At 36.3% G+C, this 13,734-nt stretch overlaps 1 protein-coding gene across 2 annotated transcripts in view; it reads right to left on the reverse strand.

Moving 5' to 3' along the window:
- The window catches only part of Ctnna2 (catenin alpha 2), a 1,108,102-nt gene that overhangs the window by 11,379 nt on the left and 1,082,989 nt on the right, over positions 1–13,734 (reverse strand). The window contains exon 18 of one of the 2 annotated variants that reach the window (XM_041679862.1): positions 13,304–13,447. The exons of the other annotated variant lie outside the window; for it this stretch is intronic. Coding sequence (XP_041535796.1) covers positions 13,304–13,447 — 144 coding nt within the window. The remainder of the gene's footprint in view (positions 1–13,303; positions 13,448–13,734) is intronic. 2 annotated transcript variants of the gene reach the window in all.

Consider the following 13,734-nt stretch of genomic DNA (forward strand, 5'->3'; position numbering starts at 1 on the left):
TAACCATTTAACATAAAATTCCAGTAATTCAAACTATAATTCTTATTAGATGTTATTTAAAGTAATATCTTCTAAAATAAAAGGAAGGTAACTCATTCCAAAAATTATTAAGATCCATACCTAATATTACCTAATAACTGTCAATCAGAGAAGACCATCATCTCAAGGCATGGCTGATCTTCAAAAAAAAAAAAAAAAAAAAAAAACCACAATTCCATGGTTCCCTGAATTCTTTCCTAAATCAATAAATCTGGCTATATATTTCCTTTCCTTTTTTTTCTTCTTTCTTTTTTTTTCTTTTTTTGGTTTTTCAAGACAAGATTTTTCTGTAGCTTTGGAGCCTATCTGAGAACTAGCTCTTGTAGTAGACCAGGCTGACCTTGAATACACAGAGATCCACCTGCCTCTGCCTGCCGAGTGCTGGGACTAAAGGCACGTGCCACCATCACTTGGCATAACTGTTCATCTTTAAATACACCTAACACCTATCATCTCCAGCTGAGACTAACCTTGTCTCAGTATTATTTAAGGGAGCATGATAATCTCATCAAATTAAGATTCATGAATATCTTTCTACCATTATTTCCTACTGGTAGCATTTATTATATTAACCACATAGAGTAGGAAAGAGACCATAATAAGGAAAGGTGCAATTTTTTTAATCCCAAATCATTAAAAATCAAAACTGGGAAACTGTATGTTTTAGTTAGCCTCTACTCAACAGTAACAAGGATAATTAGTGTACACTCTTCTCCTTAATGCCCTTATCAGATCTGCACAGTCTATCAGAATTACTCTTTATAATAAACATGGTCTGAGACTTCCTCTGCTATATGCTCTGTAGTGTATTGCCTTCTGTCCTCATAAGTACTCTTGCCAGGCAGTCACTGCTGCATTCACGTCAGTTCTTTTCATTGCACTAAACCAAGTCCTCCTTATTTTGTGGTTTTGTTCCTATCAGTTTCTGTGATCTAAAGACAATTTTGGTCTGGAATTACTAAATAGAATGCTCTAGAAATAAGACATTTCAAGTTTTAAATTGTGCATTGTTGGTTCTTGGTAGCATGATAAAATCTTGCAGCATTTCTTAGTAAATGAATCAAAACTTTGTCTAGTGTGTATCCAATATAATTCCATAGCTGAGCTTGATGACTATACCATAGAGAACTCATTATGCCTAAGTTTCAGATATCCACTTGGGACATCTCGTCTGTCATTAAGTAGGACTACTGTATATTAATTATCATTTTTCTCTAATATGAGTAATGATCTCCTAAATAAAATATTTAAAACTAAGTAAAATGTTAGACACATCTATAGCTATATAAAATAATTCGGTACATTAACCCAAATTTCAAATCTTTTTTTCATTATAATAATGCAAATTAAGACAAAAAGTTCCATAACTCAAATGTTCATAAGAGGCCATCAGTGTAATGTATGGTTTAAAACCAAGTAATTTTAATTAAATTAGTTTTAAATTTGAGAAGTTGATCCATAGCTTTCTAGAATTGAACACACTTTTTCTGTCTACTTTTCGTAGACACAGAAAAATTGCCTTCAAACATTTCCTTCATTCTAGCTTTTACACCGTGAACTGTCACCACAACGACTTCCTCCATGTGATCATTATGTGCACTTGCCATAAGTTTGGATATGGATTTCACCTTGACCTAGGAATACAGTTCAGTAGAGATGCAACAATAAACTCGGTTCATTTCTATATCTATTGCACTTCAGATTCTCGAGTTACCTTTCAAAGATCCTTTGGCATTTAGAGAATAATTGAATCTTTCACAGATCTTTTCTTACTGACTTTTCCCCATCATCTTAAGCTAGTAGGAGCTCTATGAATCACTCCACCTCTGTCTAAAACCCACTCCTCCCACAGACCTCTTCCTCTCAGTCAGCAGCCCTTCCCTTCTTCATACCACTTAGATGAAGCACCCTGAGTAGTGTGCTGCCTTTTGCTCTCTCTGACACAGCATCTTATTTCCCATCATCTCCTGTTCTCTCAGCTTTAATACCCTTGCTATTGGAATCCATCTCACCTCCTGCCATCTGATCACTCATGTTAGCCAACTCTTCAAACATCACTGTTAGTTCTTTTTCCATACTTTGTCCTAGCCACTCTTCTTGCTTTCTGATCTTTACCCACTTCACTCCTCAAACAAAAGCCAGAAGTATCCTCTCATATGAACTCAGCCTGTCACATCTCTCATCAGCCTCTTCCAGGGGCTCTCTACTTCAGTTCCAATCTCTATCCCAGTCAAATTAAGGGAAAATCCAAAACTTAGTGAAAACTAAACTAAAAAAGTTTCTAAATATCAGTACACTCCCACCCTGGTGACCTCAATCTCTTTTCTTCTTTCTCTTATATTTTCCATAGTCTTGCCATCTAATCCTTACTTTATCTTGTACAAAGTTACCCACTAACCTGCTGTTTTCCAAATACCTCCAACAGGGTCTTATTGAGTTATTGTGACATCAAAGACTTGGAAATAGAAACGGAAAGACACACATGGAACTAAAATGAAAGTGTGTAGGCTAGTATGCATTCCTTCTACCTAATACTCATTCCATGGAAGTAGAACCAAATGCATGAGTCTGTTAGAAGAGTAGAAAAGGTTCATAATTGACAAAGTATATGAGCCAAACTACAATATACATTGATTCTATTACCTATTCCATCACCGTAATTTAAGTATATTTCAAAACCAGGCTTCTTCTTCATAAAACATTTCATAAATAAAGAATATCTACTCTATTGAGAATACTAATGTCAACAAGGTAGCAAGGGGTGGTTGCTAGGCATCATGTTAGCACCACATAAATTCTCTCAGATCTTTAAAACAAGTTCATATGATCATCCCCTTCTCTACATATGAGGAAACCAGAATAGAGACTATTTAACATTTTGTGACAGTCTTCTTTGAAGAGAGGAGCCTACTATGGAATTCTCACACTCTACTCTCTAGCGTTCTGAGTGTAGTAACAGAAATCTTGTAGTTCACACACCATAGGAAACATTCTACTTGCTCAAAAGCATGAGTCATGTGACCAAGAAGTCATCCGGGCCCCACAATGGAAGCCAACCCATGCAAACACCAGCTTTGCCATTATGATTCATGGCTGAGTGGTGGGGACATCATCTTCAGGCTCTAATTCTCTTTCTAGCAGCCACAACTCTCCAAAAGAGCCTCTCCATAGTCAAAGCAAACTTGATTAATGACAACTTCTACTTTTTTTTTTTTTTTGGTTTGAAGATTTTACACATACCACTTTCCGTATACCAAAGAGTTAGGAGGAGAAATGATTTCAAATTTTTATAATTTCAAATTTCTACATAGCCTTTAATTTGTCATCTAGCAGACACTGTAAGACAAAAAAATGACACAGTAACAACTATGGTCATTATAATCTTGTAGCACCTGACATGTGACATTTCCTAAATTCCTTCAACTACTTCTCTCATTTCATAAAACACAATACTATCCATGAAGGAAACTATCTCTGTGTCATTTACTTCCTATAAAAGGTTGGGACAATCATTACTATAAGTCTCTATTTCTTCAAGTGTAAAATGAAGTTATTAGCAATGTTTATCAAAGTTTATTATGAGGTCTGAGTAAGAAAATAAAGAAGCTTAAAACATATTTTTAAAGTTTGAAGAAGTATGTGGCTATAAATGATTATTACATAATTTCTTCTAAATTTTGGAAGAGCCAGATATCACTGGCCCAAGAAATCTGTTCAGTAGCAGGTATTCCAACAGACAACTCAAGTAACTGGCAAGATAAGGGGAAAAAAAGATTTTCCAGAGAAGGTGATTCTCCACTTTGGCCCTAATTGCATGGTGGCCTAGTTATAATCTCAACTTTATTCAGAAAACTTATCTTCAGAGGATACGCTACAGAAAACATGTTTTAAGGGGTGGAAAAGAGATGGACATATTCTAATAAATTGAAGGAGGTCATGCTTTCCCCGTGAGCAAACAGCTCACCCACTAATCTGTCTTTGGTGTCTTCATCACAATTCTGCTGCATTTCTTGCTCCAACCAAAAAGCTATTTGCTACTTTGTGCTCGAAAGATCTGTGGATCATATATCCATGGCTATCATTCTAGGTCCTTACATGCAGACGCCTTTCTGCCCCTTATTGCTGTGTTTCGCACAAGGGCTCCCAATACAGAAAGCACATTGGGATTAGGTGTTGGGGATAGTAGGATAAGTAGCAGTCAACTCAGTGATGGATTCTTAGTGGAGGATTCTCTTTAAACTAAATTATGAGGTGTGCCTGCAGGAAACTAAAAATTGGTAAGTATTCTCTTTGCTGGGTTATGCAATATTAGATATCTCCCCAACTTGGCATATGTCCTGTAACCAAACTTGTTATACTTTTCCTGAATTTATCCTAATTTTAAAAAAAAAATAATTCTGACTTTAGCTTCACCATGTCATCAGTAGGTGAATGAAACTTACAAGCAACCTACAAAAAGAAAGATTGTCTTTGTGTATCATGTATTTAGTAATGTACCACCATTCCAAGTGCCTCTATCTAAAAGAAGACAAAAAGGGCATATAAAGTGGTTCTCTTTAGAAGCCAGGATGCTTCCTCCTACAGTGCCTGCCAGGGCTTGGCCTAGTTTGGAAATCTCTAGTCTTGCTCTATTGCAGTGAATGAACTTGATTGAAAATGTAGCAAAAACACCTGAGGGTTCCTTCCATCTAAAACTGGCCGTATTTTTGGTTCAACAAAGAACCTCTATGGATGGACAACATTTTGTCTGTGCTCTCTGAAAAGAGACTGAGACACACAAGAAACTTGCATAATTCACAGATTAAAGAGAACAGAATCCTCACAAAACAGGAAATGCATAAGAGTATTGCCAAAAATTCGAGAAAAATATATCGGTTTCTGTTGAAAAAAAGTTTGAAACTTATGAGCTAAAAAACTTATTGGTGGAAAAATACTACTTTAACTTTAAGACAACAACAACTGTTAACCCAAAAACAAGATAAACATTAAAGGATTGTAGGTTGACTTTAGCATGGGCAAGATGCTACATCTTACTACATTTAATATTGACATGAAAATTTTGCCAAGGCAAAATTCTTCTTTTGGATTTCCTGTGAATCTAGCCTTGATAAACTTAAATCACCTAAATATGTATTCCAAGACTTAAGGTCCTCTCATTTTTCTCCCAAGAGACAAAAAGTGGCAAGGCTACAGCTTGCTGTATCACTGCTGATACATGCCCGAGTAGCGCCTCAACTCTGAGGTTACACCTGCAAGAGTTCTCTCACTTGATTATAATGCTGAGCTGTAAAGCAAGTTCAGTGCTTCACAATAACCCCATGGATTCAAGGCTCACCTGGCACAAACTTATATACTACAGAATTTACTGACTATAAATATCTCAAAAACAACTGCAGTAGAAATTTGAATTTCAACATGGTCATTAGCCTAATGTACTAGACATGATTGAAAAATATAATATTTTAAGGAATGAACATAGCCTATCACTTCCCCTTTTTCCTTTCATCTTAAGAATTTATATTATCTGTCCCCACCACACCAAGATTTCAAAGAGTACAGAATGAACAAAGTGCTGTGGTAATACTATTGTTTTTGCAGTACTTTAAAAATCAAATAAATTACCTGTATCAGAGCATTGAGGATAGAAGCTTGCAAGTTCTTAAATGTTATAAACACAACGGAATTGTTTTAAACTCCTTACTTATACAAAGCAATAAATGCAAGTCATTTTTAACCCATTTAAAACTTTTTTCTCTAAATATTATCATGAAACAACTGTCTTTAGGAACAGAAAGTCCTAGATCTCTAAGTTACGGGGTATCTGTTATAACTAGGAAGGAGGTAAACATTTCTATTGGGTTCCTATTAGTCTTTCATTTAGCAAAGTACACTTCCATGCCCTGGGGCCAGGCTAACACTGAGGGGCCGAAAGTGAATCTTCTTCCCTTCTACCCTCTTATTCCTTTCCTAAAAGAAGGAATACAAGAGGACCAACCTCAAAGGGTGTGTATATTCTGAGTCAAATGTCGAGAATTTTGCTGACTCCAGTACTGTCAAATATCACTGATTAGCAATGAGTAGTTGCTGTAGGCATCTAGTACAGAGAGTTCAGAGATGATGTTAAACATTCTACACTAGCAAACCATACAACCCTCACAGCAAAGGGTTTCTGGACTACTCCAGACTTTGTAAAGTGTGTGTGTCGGGGAAGTCATCCTATTTAGGAGTCTCAGACTGTCTTTATATTCTAGGAGTGTCTCACCTTACCCCATGAGGTTGTCCCTTCTTTCGTTTCTAGAGTCCAAATCCATCTATATCAGGAACATTTAGAAACTAGATGCTGATCTGTATTTGCTTTTCAAAGCTCAGTTTGAGAATGGTAAAGGCAAAAATGTGAGTATCACCTACTTTAGTAGCTAACTGTTGCTTCTATAGTCTCAAATGTAAAAATCAATACTTTTCTCCTTTCTCTCAGTCATTTTCTCTGATTTCAATCAATGCCTCTCCATGTGATTCCTCTAAACTCCCAATGATGCACTATCTCTGTGAAGTAGATCCCTGGACTGATTGATCAGCTCCCTGAAAGTCCAAATGTTTGACTTGGGGCAGACATGATGAAAGAGAACAAGAGGGTATCTGCGACATCAAAGAAAAAAAAAAAAAACCCTGTAGCATCTCTTTGGAAAGAAGAATTGTGGGGCATCTCTCAAGTGTCCCTTCTAACTGTCTTTGAATACTTCCCTGGCTTTCTGCACAGACTGATGGGTATAGGGAAACAGCTGTTATCCATGAAGGGAAAACAAAGAAGAAATTTAACACTCCTAATTGATTGTTGATTCAAATATATAGTTATGCAACTAAGATTTTTAACACAGACCATCATCTAGGTCATAATTTGGGAGCATAAACACATGATTAATTTCTAATTAAGATGAGAATGCTAAAGCGCACATTTTCCAAAGACTTTCACTTGAAGCCATCAAACAATGCATCAGTGCTATTCTAAAGTTCTCCTCCCCCCTTCCCTGTCTCCCTTGCCACACCCCCATCCCCAATGCTCCCAATTCACTTAGGATATCTTATCTACTTCCACTTCCCAGGAAGATCCATGCATGTCTCTCTTAGGGTCCTTTCTACCTATTTCCTCTGGGTTTGTGGACTGTAGGCTGGTTATCCTTTTCTTTATGTCTAATATCCACTTATGAATGAATAAGTACTATGTTTGACTTTCTGGGTCAGATTTATTCATAGTGCATGAACTGACTTTTTGAAGCCCATTCCCTATGAACGAATACCTTGCTCAGACTAGATACAGGGGAGAGGGCCTTGGTCTTGTCTCAATGTGATGTGCTAGACTTTATTGGCTTCCCTTGGGTGGCCTTACCCTGTCTGAAGAGTGGATAGGGGTAGGGGGGAGAATGTGAAGGGAGCAGGAGGAGGGAGGGAGGGGGAACTGGGATTGATATGTAAAATGAAAAAGTTTGTTTTAAATTTAAAATAAAGTAAATAAAAATACTATTCTCGAAAAAAATACTTCTCTGAATTTTTCTTTCTCTCCTATTTCTTCTCAATATTCTCTTCTTCCCTCCTCATCTCACACACCCACATAAATACACATCCTTTTCACAATTTTGGAGATATAGAGCTGCTTAGTTTTGTTCTTCCTTAACTCTTCGTGTTGGGACATGACAAACAAAATATCGAAGACCATCCCTCAGATCTTTATAGTTCCACACTCTTCCTTTAAGTTCATCATTTACTACGTCCTGAGACTTACTAACCATCATCCTTATACCATTTTTCCTCATGCTTAGCCAAGGTTTAAATGGACTATTTGATGAATCGTCTTCTATTACTGCTTCAGTGTGAATGTGAAATGTCCCACTCAGGCACATGAATCAGTGCTTTAGCTGCCAGATGATAGCTTTGGGGGAATTATTAGAGTCCTAAGGGAACTGACCTAATTGATGGATTGATCCTTCGATGGAGTCATAATATGGTGACATTACTGGGAAGTGACAAACAGTAAGAAGAAAGCCCTAGGTAAAAAAAAAGCCCCAGGGGGCCTGTCAAAGAGGCAACCTCCCTCTCTCTTAAGGCAAGCAGACTTTGCCACAAGCTTCCACTGCCATTATCTTTTGCCTCAACCTGGGTCTTGAAACACAGGAGTCAAGTGACCATGACTGACAATCAGAAACAGTGAACCAAAACCAGGAAGTTCACCCCGAAATTGGTCTCGCAAAACATTTTTGCTGCAGCTATGAAAACCTAACTAATAAAGTTACCTTTAACTCTCTCAATTCTTAACTCTTAATGTTTATTTTTTTTTCCATCTGAAGCTTCTTCCAAGGACAGAAAGATGAGTCAGTTTGTTACTTTGCAGATTTTGAAACAGGGGTGTGAAAATGAATCACCTGGTGTGTGTTAAGAAGTTGGTAGTTAATTAGATATTCCAAGATCCTACACTCTATCATCTTTATTCAAAAAGACTGCTATTTAGCCCAGGTTCTTCATCTTCATAGCCTCCTCCTACCCCTATGCTGGGTTATTCATGCTGATGTTCTGGCCATTAAAAAAGAAAAAAATAAAGAAACACTGACTGAATAGCATTCATAATAAGATACTTTCTAACCTTCTCTGGCATTTTCTGGTCCAATCAACCTAAAATGTGCATATACATGAATAGTATGTTTTTCTGATTTTCTCTTCAGAGATATTATACATTCTTCTCCCAGGGAAACGTATTTCATAGTAGTTCTATATCTGTAAAGATATGTATCTATGTGTGTGTAAATTATACATATAGATATATATGCTTTCTTTTGACTCTTTTTCCCCTTTCTACCTAGATGTTCAAATAACTTTGTAGTATATTTCATTCAGAAAGATTATTGTAATGTATCATTGTTACTTGTTTCAGACACCTGTCTTCCATGATAATTTCATCTGTGTATCTATCTACACTACATCAGACAATAGGCATCACATTATACATTCAGTATGTATTAATTTACAGATCTGAGTATTTCTAGAATACCCTAGAAGTATGCTTGCTTGGACTTGGGTAAAGAGAAAAATGTCAACTTTCTTTTGGGAAAAGCAGTTCTAACATCATTACCCTCCTTTAACAATCTATAACGTCTTTGAAAAATAATTCAAGTTTCATTTGAACTTTGTATTGTACAATTAGTTCGAACAGAATTTTTCCCCCATTGGAAAACTGTTTTTGATCACTAAACTTCAGTGTTCTCACATAGTCAAGTTTATTCTGTGAAAAAAGCGATTTCCTGAGGTAATAAAATCTAAAAGGTAATTTTGATGTCACATTAAGAAACTAAAAAGCATTTCACAGAATGGAGTGAGCCAAAGCTTTATTTAGTTACAAAGCCCTGAGAATCTGGAAAAGGGGATAGGCTGCAGGGTTAGTTCTATTCATGGAAAGTTAGTCTGTTAGAAAGGTCAAAATAGTAACTTGGATGAATATAGACAAGAAAGTGAGGTCGAGTACACACTATAAATTATCACTGAGTCTATATCACAGAGGCTTTTAAATAAGTTTTTGCTTGTCCATATGTGTAAATCAGATCTAAATCAGAAACCTCTTCCAAGTATATCAGGGGAAAGACTGACATAAGGCCATACAGTTTTACTTAGCACTTAAACTTTATCAACTCTGACTTTTCTAGGGCAGAGAATGTGACATGATTCTTTATTCTCTTTGCCTTCAAAATTCATCCTTATAACACATATTCTCATTGGCTGGTGGACATTTCCATCACCAACTAAGACTTCTAAACCGGCTAAAGATGTCTCCAGAAAAATGTTTCCTTTCTATTTTCACCAAAGAACCAGTTAACCTGTGGGCTAATCCTTTCCCTTCAACTGTCTTCCACAAATGGGGCTAGGCATCGTCACATGACACCCTGTGTAACTGAGAAAATGGCTATCTAGCTTAATCTTCATTGAAAACAATTACAGTTCATTCACTGTGGGCTTCTTAAGTTGTCTAAAGAAGTAAAGTGCACTATAAACAAAACTTATGATAAAGTCAGAAACGATTCAGGAAAAGTACAAGACTATCAGTAGTGACTTGAATTCTGATGTAAAACACATCTGAATACAGGATATCCTCAAGTCCATTAATATTTCTGTGATCTTGAAGACTATATCCTTATCTGCATCCTCATGTATAAAAACACAAACACACAAAAACACAAACACCAATACTACAAAGGTTATTTGCCGCCGCTTCTCACAAAGCCATTCCATAATATTTTGTTCTGCGAGTTTGCTGTTCCCAAATCAACAAGTTTATGGACTAAAGAGAGTTCCTGAAATAGCAAATTTCAGAATTTTATATAACATTAGGAAATGAAGATACTTATACTGGATAATCTAAACTAGGTCCTTCACTTAGAAGATCATAGGGATATTTCTTAGTTATTTGAGCACTTACTGTGTTAATTTCCAAGTTGTCACTTGGCAAGTGATTAGAGTTGTCAAAAGTTGCACATTCATCAAGATCCAGATGAACGATCATTTTATCTCCTATATAGCACATACTTTAGTACCTACCAACTCTCTATTCATTAATACTTATCCACGACATATTGCATATGTAACCTTGAACTTCAGAGTTTTCAATGAGATCATTTTTATTGATCGTCTAGTAGGTATGTATAATGCTTAATGTGAAACAAGTTTTCTAATCAAAAAACATAAAAATATTGAATTCCAAACCAATAATTCTTTAGAAACAGCATAGCCACTTATCATGGTACTACTTCTCTTTGCATTTCAGTTAATTCAGAACTAAGTGGGTTATAGAGAACAAGTTAACCAAATGGTGGTTACATGCCAAAGAACATGGACTATTAATATATAGTATTAACCAAAAATAGTACACCAGATGGAGGATATATTTTAGAATCTCTTTTTGAATGAACTTTTTTAAGGATTGAATATATGTCCAATATAAAAACTGTATTTTCCAACTATTCAGTCCTCTTTTTCGCTAATTTTTTTAAATATCATGAAAATATAGAATTTTGGGGTCTATATATTGAGACTACATCCTTTATAGGCCATATACCTACTTCATAAATAAGAAAAATAATTGCCCAAAAGATCTAAATCATTGACTCTGGGAAAATCTAACCAGTCAATGACAGGAAGAGGATCAGTATATCAATTACAAATCTTAATTACAATTGATTTTACAATCCACCATCTCCTTTAGAGTATATGTTTGTGCATATATAAATTATAATTTTAATACATATAAAATACATTAAAAAACACTGAACACCACTATAGATGGAACATGCACATGAAAATCAACAAGTGCATGCATGACACATTCCATGATAGACTCTCAGCGTACAGCACAACCACTCTCAACTCACGAAGTTTAAAGATGATTGTGTTCCAAGAGTTTGGAAAAAAATGCCATTTCTTACCTGGCAGCTGTATGAAGGGGTTGATAAAAGACATTAACAACTTGAGCTATGAGTAGACATCACATTTTCTAGCACTGAAAAATTTCTCCTACCTGGGACTTAGGAATATAACGTTTTAATGAGAAGTAGATAAGAGATGGGGACAACCAAACATGTAGCATTCTCATGTTTATAGCAACATTAGGTTGAATGTTGGTTCCTATTGGCTAGCATAGCTCGATTATCTTGATGAGGTCTAAAACATCTAACACTGTAGTCAATCCTTTAGACTAAGCATCTAAGAGAGAAATTAATTCTAGAAACACCACCTTTATGGGTCCCAAATTCCCGGTAACAAAACAATCCAAAGCTTAATAAAACCTAAAGTTCTACAAATCTGTTAAAAGAAGTACAGATTCTGAATTAAACAGAAAACAGAGAAACTGTTAATGGGAAGTATGTCTATTTGTGGTTGTGGATATGGTTAAGCAGGAAAGACCGGGGATCAATCCTAGGACCTCATTAAACTTGGTTTGATGGTATACATCTGAACTTAGCACTCAGGAGATGGGAGATAAGAAATTCAAGGTTGTTCTCAGTTACATAACAACTTTGAGGTCACCCTAAGATATATAAGACGCATTTCAATAAAAAAGTAAAATAAAAAGGATCTCCATTTTCAAACTGCCCCCATTTTTCACCACCATTGCACATAAACACCTAAGACTCTATACTTTGAAAAACATAAATGACAGCCTCAATGTGTATTTTATAATACACATAATCGATACCTATATATGTCCATTTCATTCAGAGGGTCCGTGTTATGATGTTCAAAAAGAAAAGAAAGAAAGAAAGAAAGAAAGAAAGAAAGAAAGAAAAGAAAAGAAAAAAAAACCCATCCTAGTCCTTCCACATCCCCTAAAAGGTGTAACTGCATTCATGATCTCCTTTTGCTCCCTCAGACAAAAGCCTCCAGCTCCAGCATTGTAATAAGTACCCAGGAAAGAACCAGGGAAAAAAACAAGAGAAAGGCCCACTTCATCTTGTCTCTCTAAACAGTAAGGCATGTGAAGAGCTAATCAGCAACAGAAACTCAAAGGACAGCTTTCCACACATCCTAACCACCAAGTGACCCAAGAAAAACAACAGTGTTACAACACTCAACAGCAACAATAACATACAAAAAGAGGTAGTATATTTGGTTGTGACACTTTTAAAAGATCATGCCCTAAACTTGCAAGAGTGTTAACTTTTTTTCATTAAAAAAAATAGTCAATTTTGTCATTAGGAAGCATTCATTGTTTCTTTGTTTTGTTTTTTTTTTGTTTGTTTGTTTGTTTTAAACCTAAATGGAGCATGTTGAAAATACACCTTGCATTTTTACCCCCATGGTTTTAGAAGTCCTAAAAAAGTTTCAGGGCCAATGCCAGTGAAGGACATTACAAGGCCCTTCAATTTTCTTTAAAGACAAATAATCAGCATATCATCCTCTTGGCTAGCTGTTTTCAGGGGATTACACAGAGATGGCTGGATAGATACATGGCACATTACACACTTTCGGTCCCGATGGGAAGAAAGGCTGAAATGCTATGACAACACCATGTGTGCTTCTCAAGTTTGGGTGACAGTTGAAATTTATCTTTGCTCAGATTCCTAAGCCTTCTCAAAAACAAAAAGAACCTTTGCTCAAAGTTGATCAGGTAAAGAGTGTTTCAACTTGCACATGATCATTTGCCTGGAATTCTAGCCCGTCCCTACCCCCACCCCACTCTACAGAATTAATAATCACAAAGGATATTAGATTATAAAGTGAAGTTACTTACCATGGAGGAGTCACTGCTTCCACTCCCGATTGGAGCTCCCTCAGCACAGGTTGGGAGGTGGGTAGAAAGTTGACTAGCCCTGCCCCCATCTATGACATCACAATCTACCTCATAAAAGGTAGTGAAAGTGCTCTGAACTCCTGTCTGATTTCCGAGAGATACAGAAAAGAGAAAGTGAGAGAGAGAGCAAGAGAAAAAAAAAAATCCCATACTCTACGTGGGAGGGAATTGGGGAAGTGGAAGAGGGAACGGGGAGTTACCTAGGAGAAAGAGGTTATGAAGGAATTAGGTGTTGAAAGAGATATGTACCGGCCTCCTTGACATTAAGCAGCCAGTCACTCATTCAGACTCCTCTTTAGGTGTCCAAAAGGGACCACTGGGAGAAGGATGAAGAAGTACCCTCCCTTGCCCAGCACTATCTGGGGTATTTA

The sequence above is a fragment of the Microtus oregoni genome, unplaced genomic scaffold (assembly GCF_018167655.1).
Source record: "Microtus oregoni isolate MIOR12 unplaced genomic scaffold, Mior012 000002F_ref0000024, whole genome shotgun sequence".
In the NCBI taxonomy this organism is placed as follows: Eukaryota; Metazoa; Chordata; class Mammalia; order Rodentia; family Cricetidae; genus Microtus; species Microtus oregoni.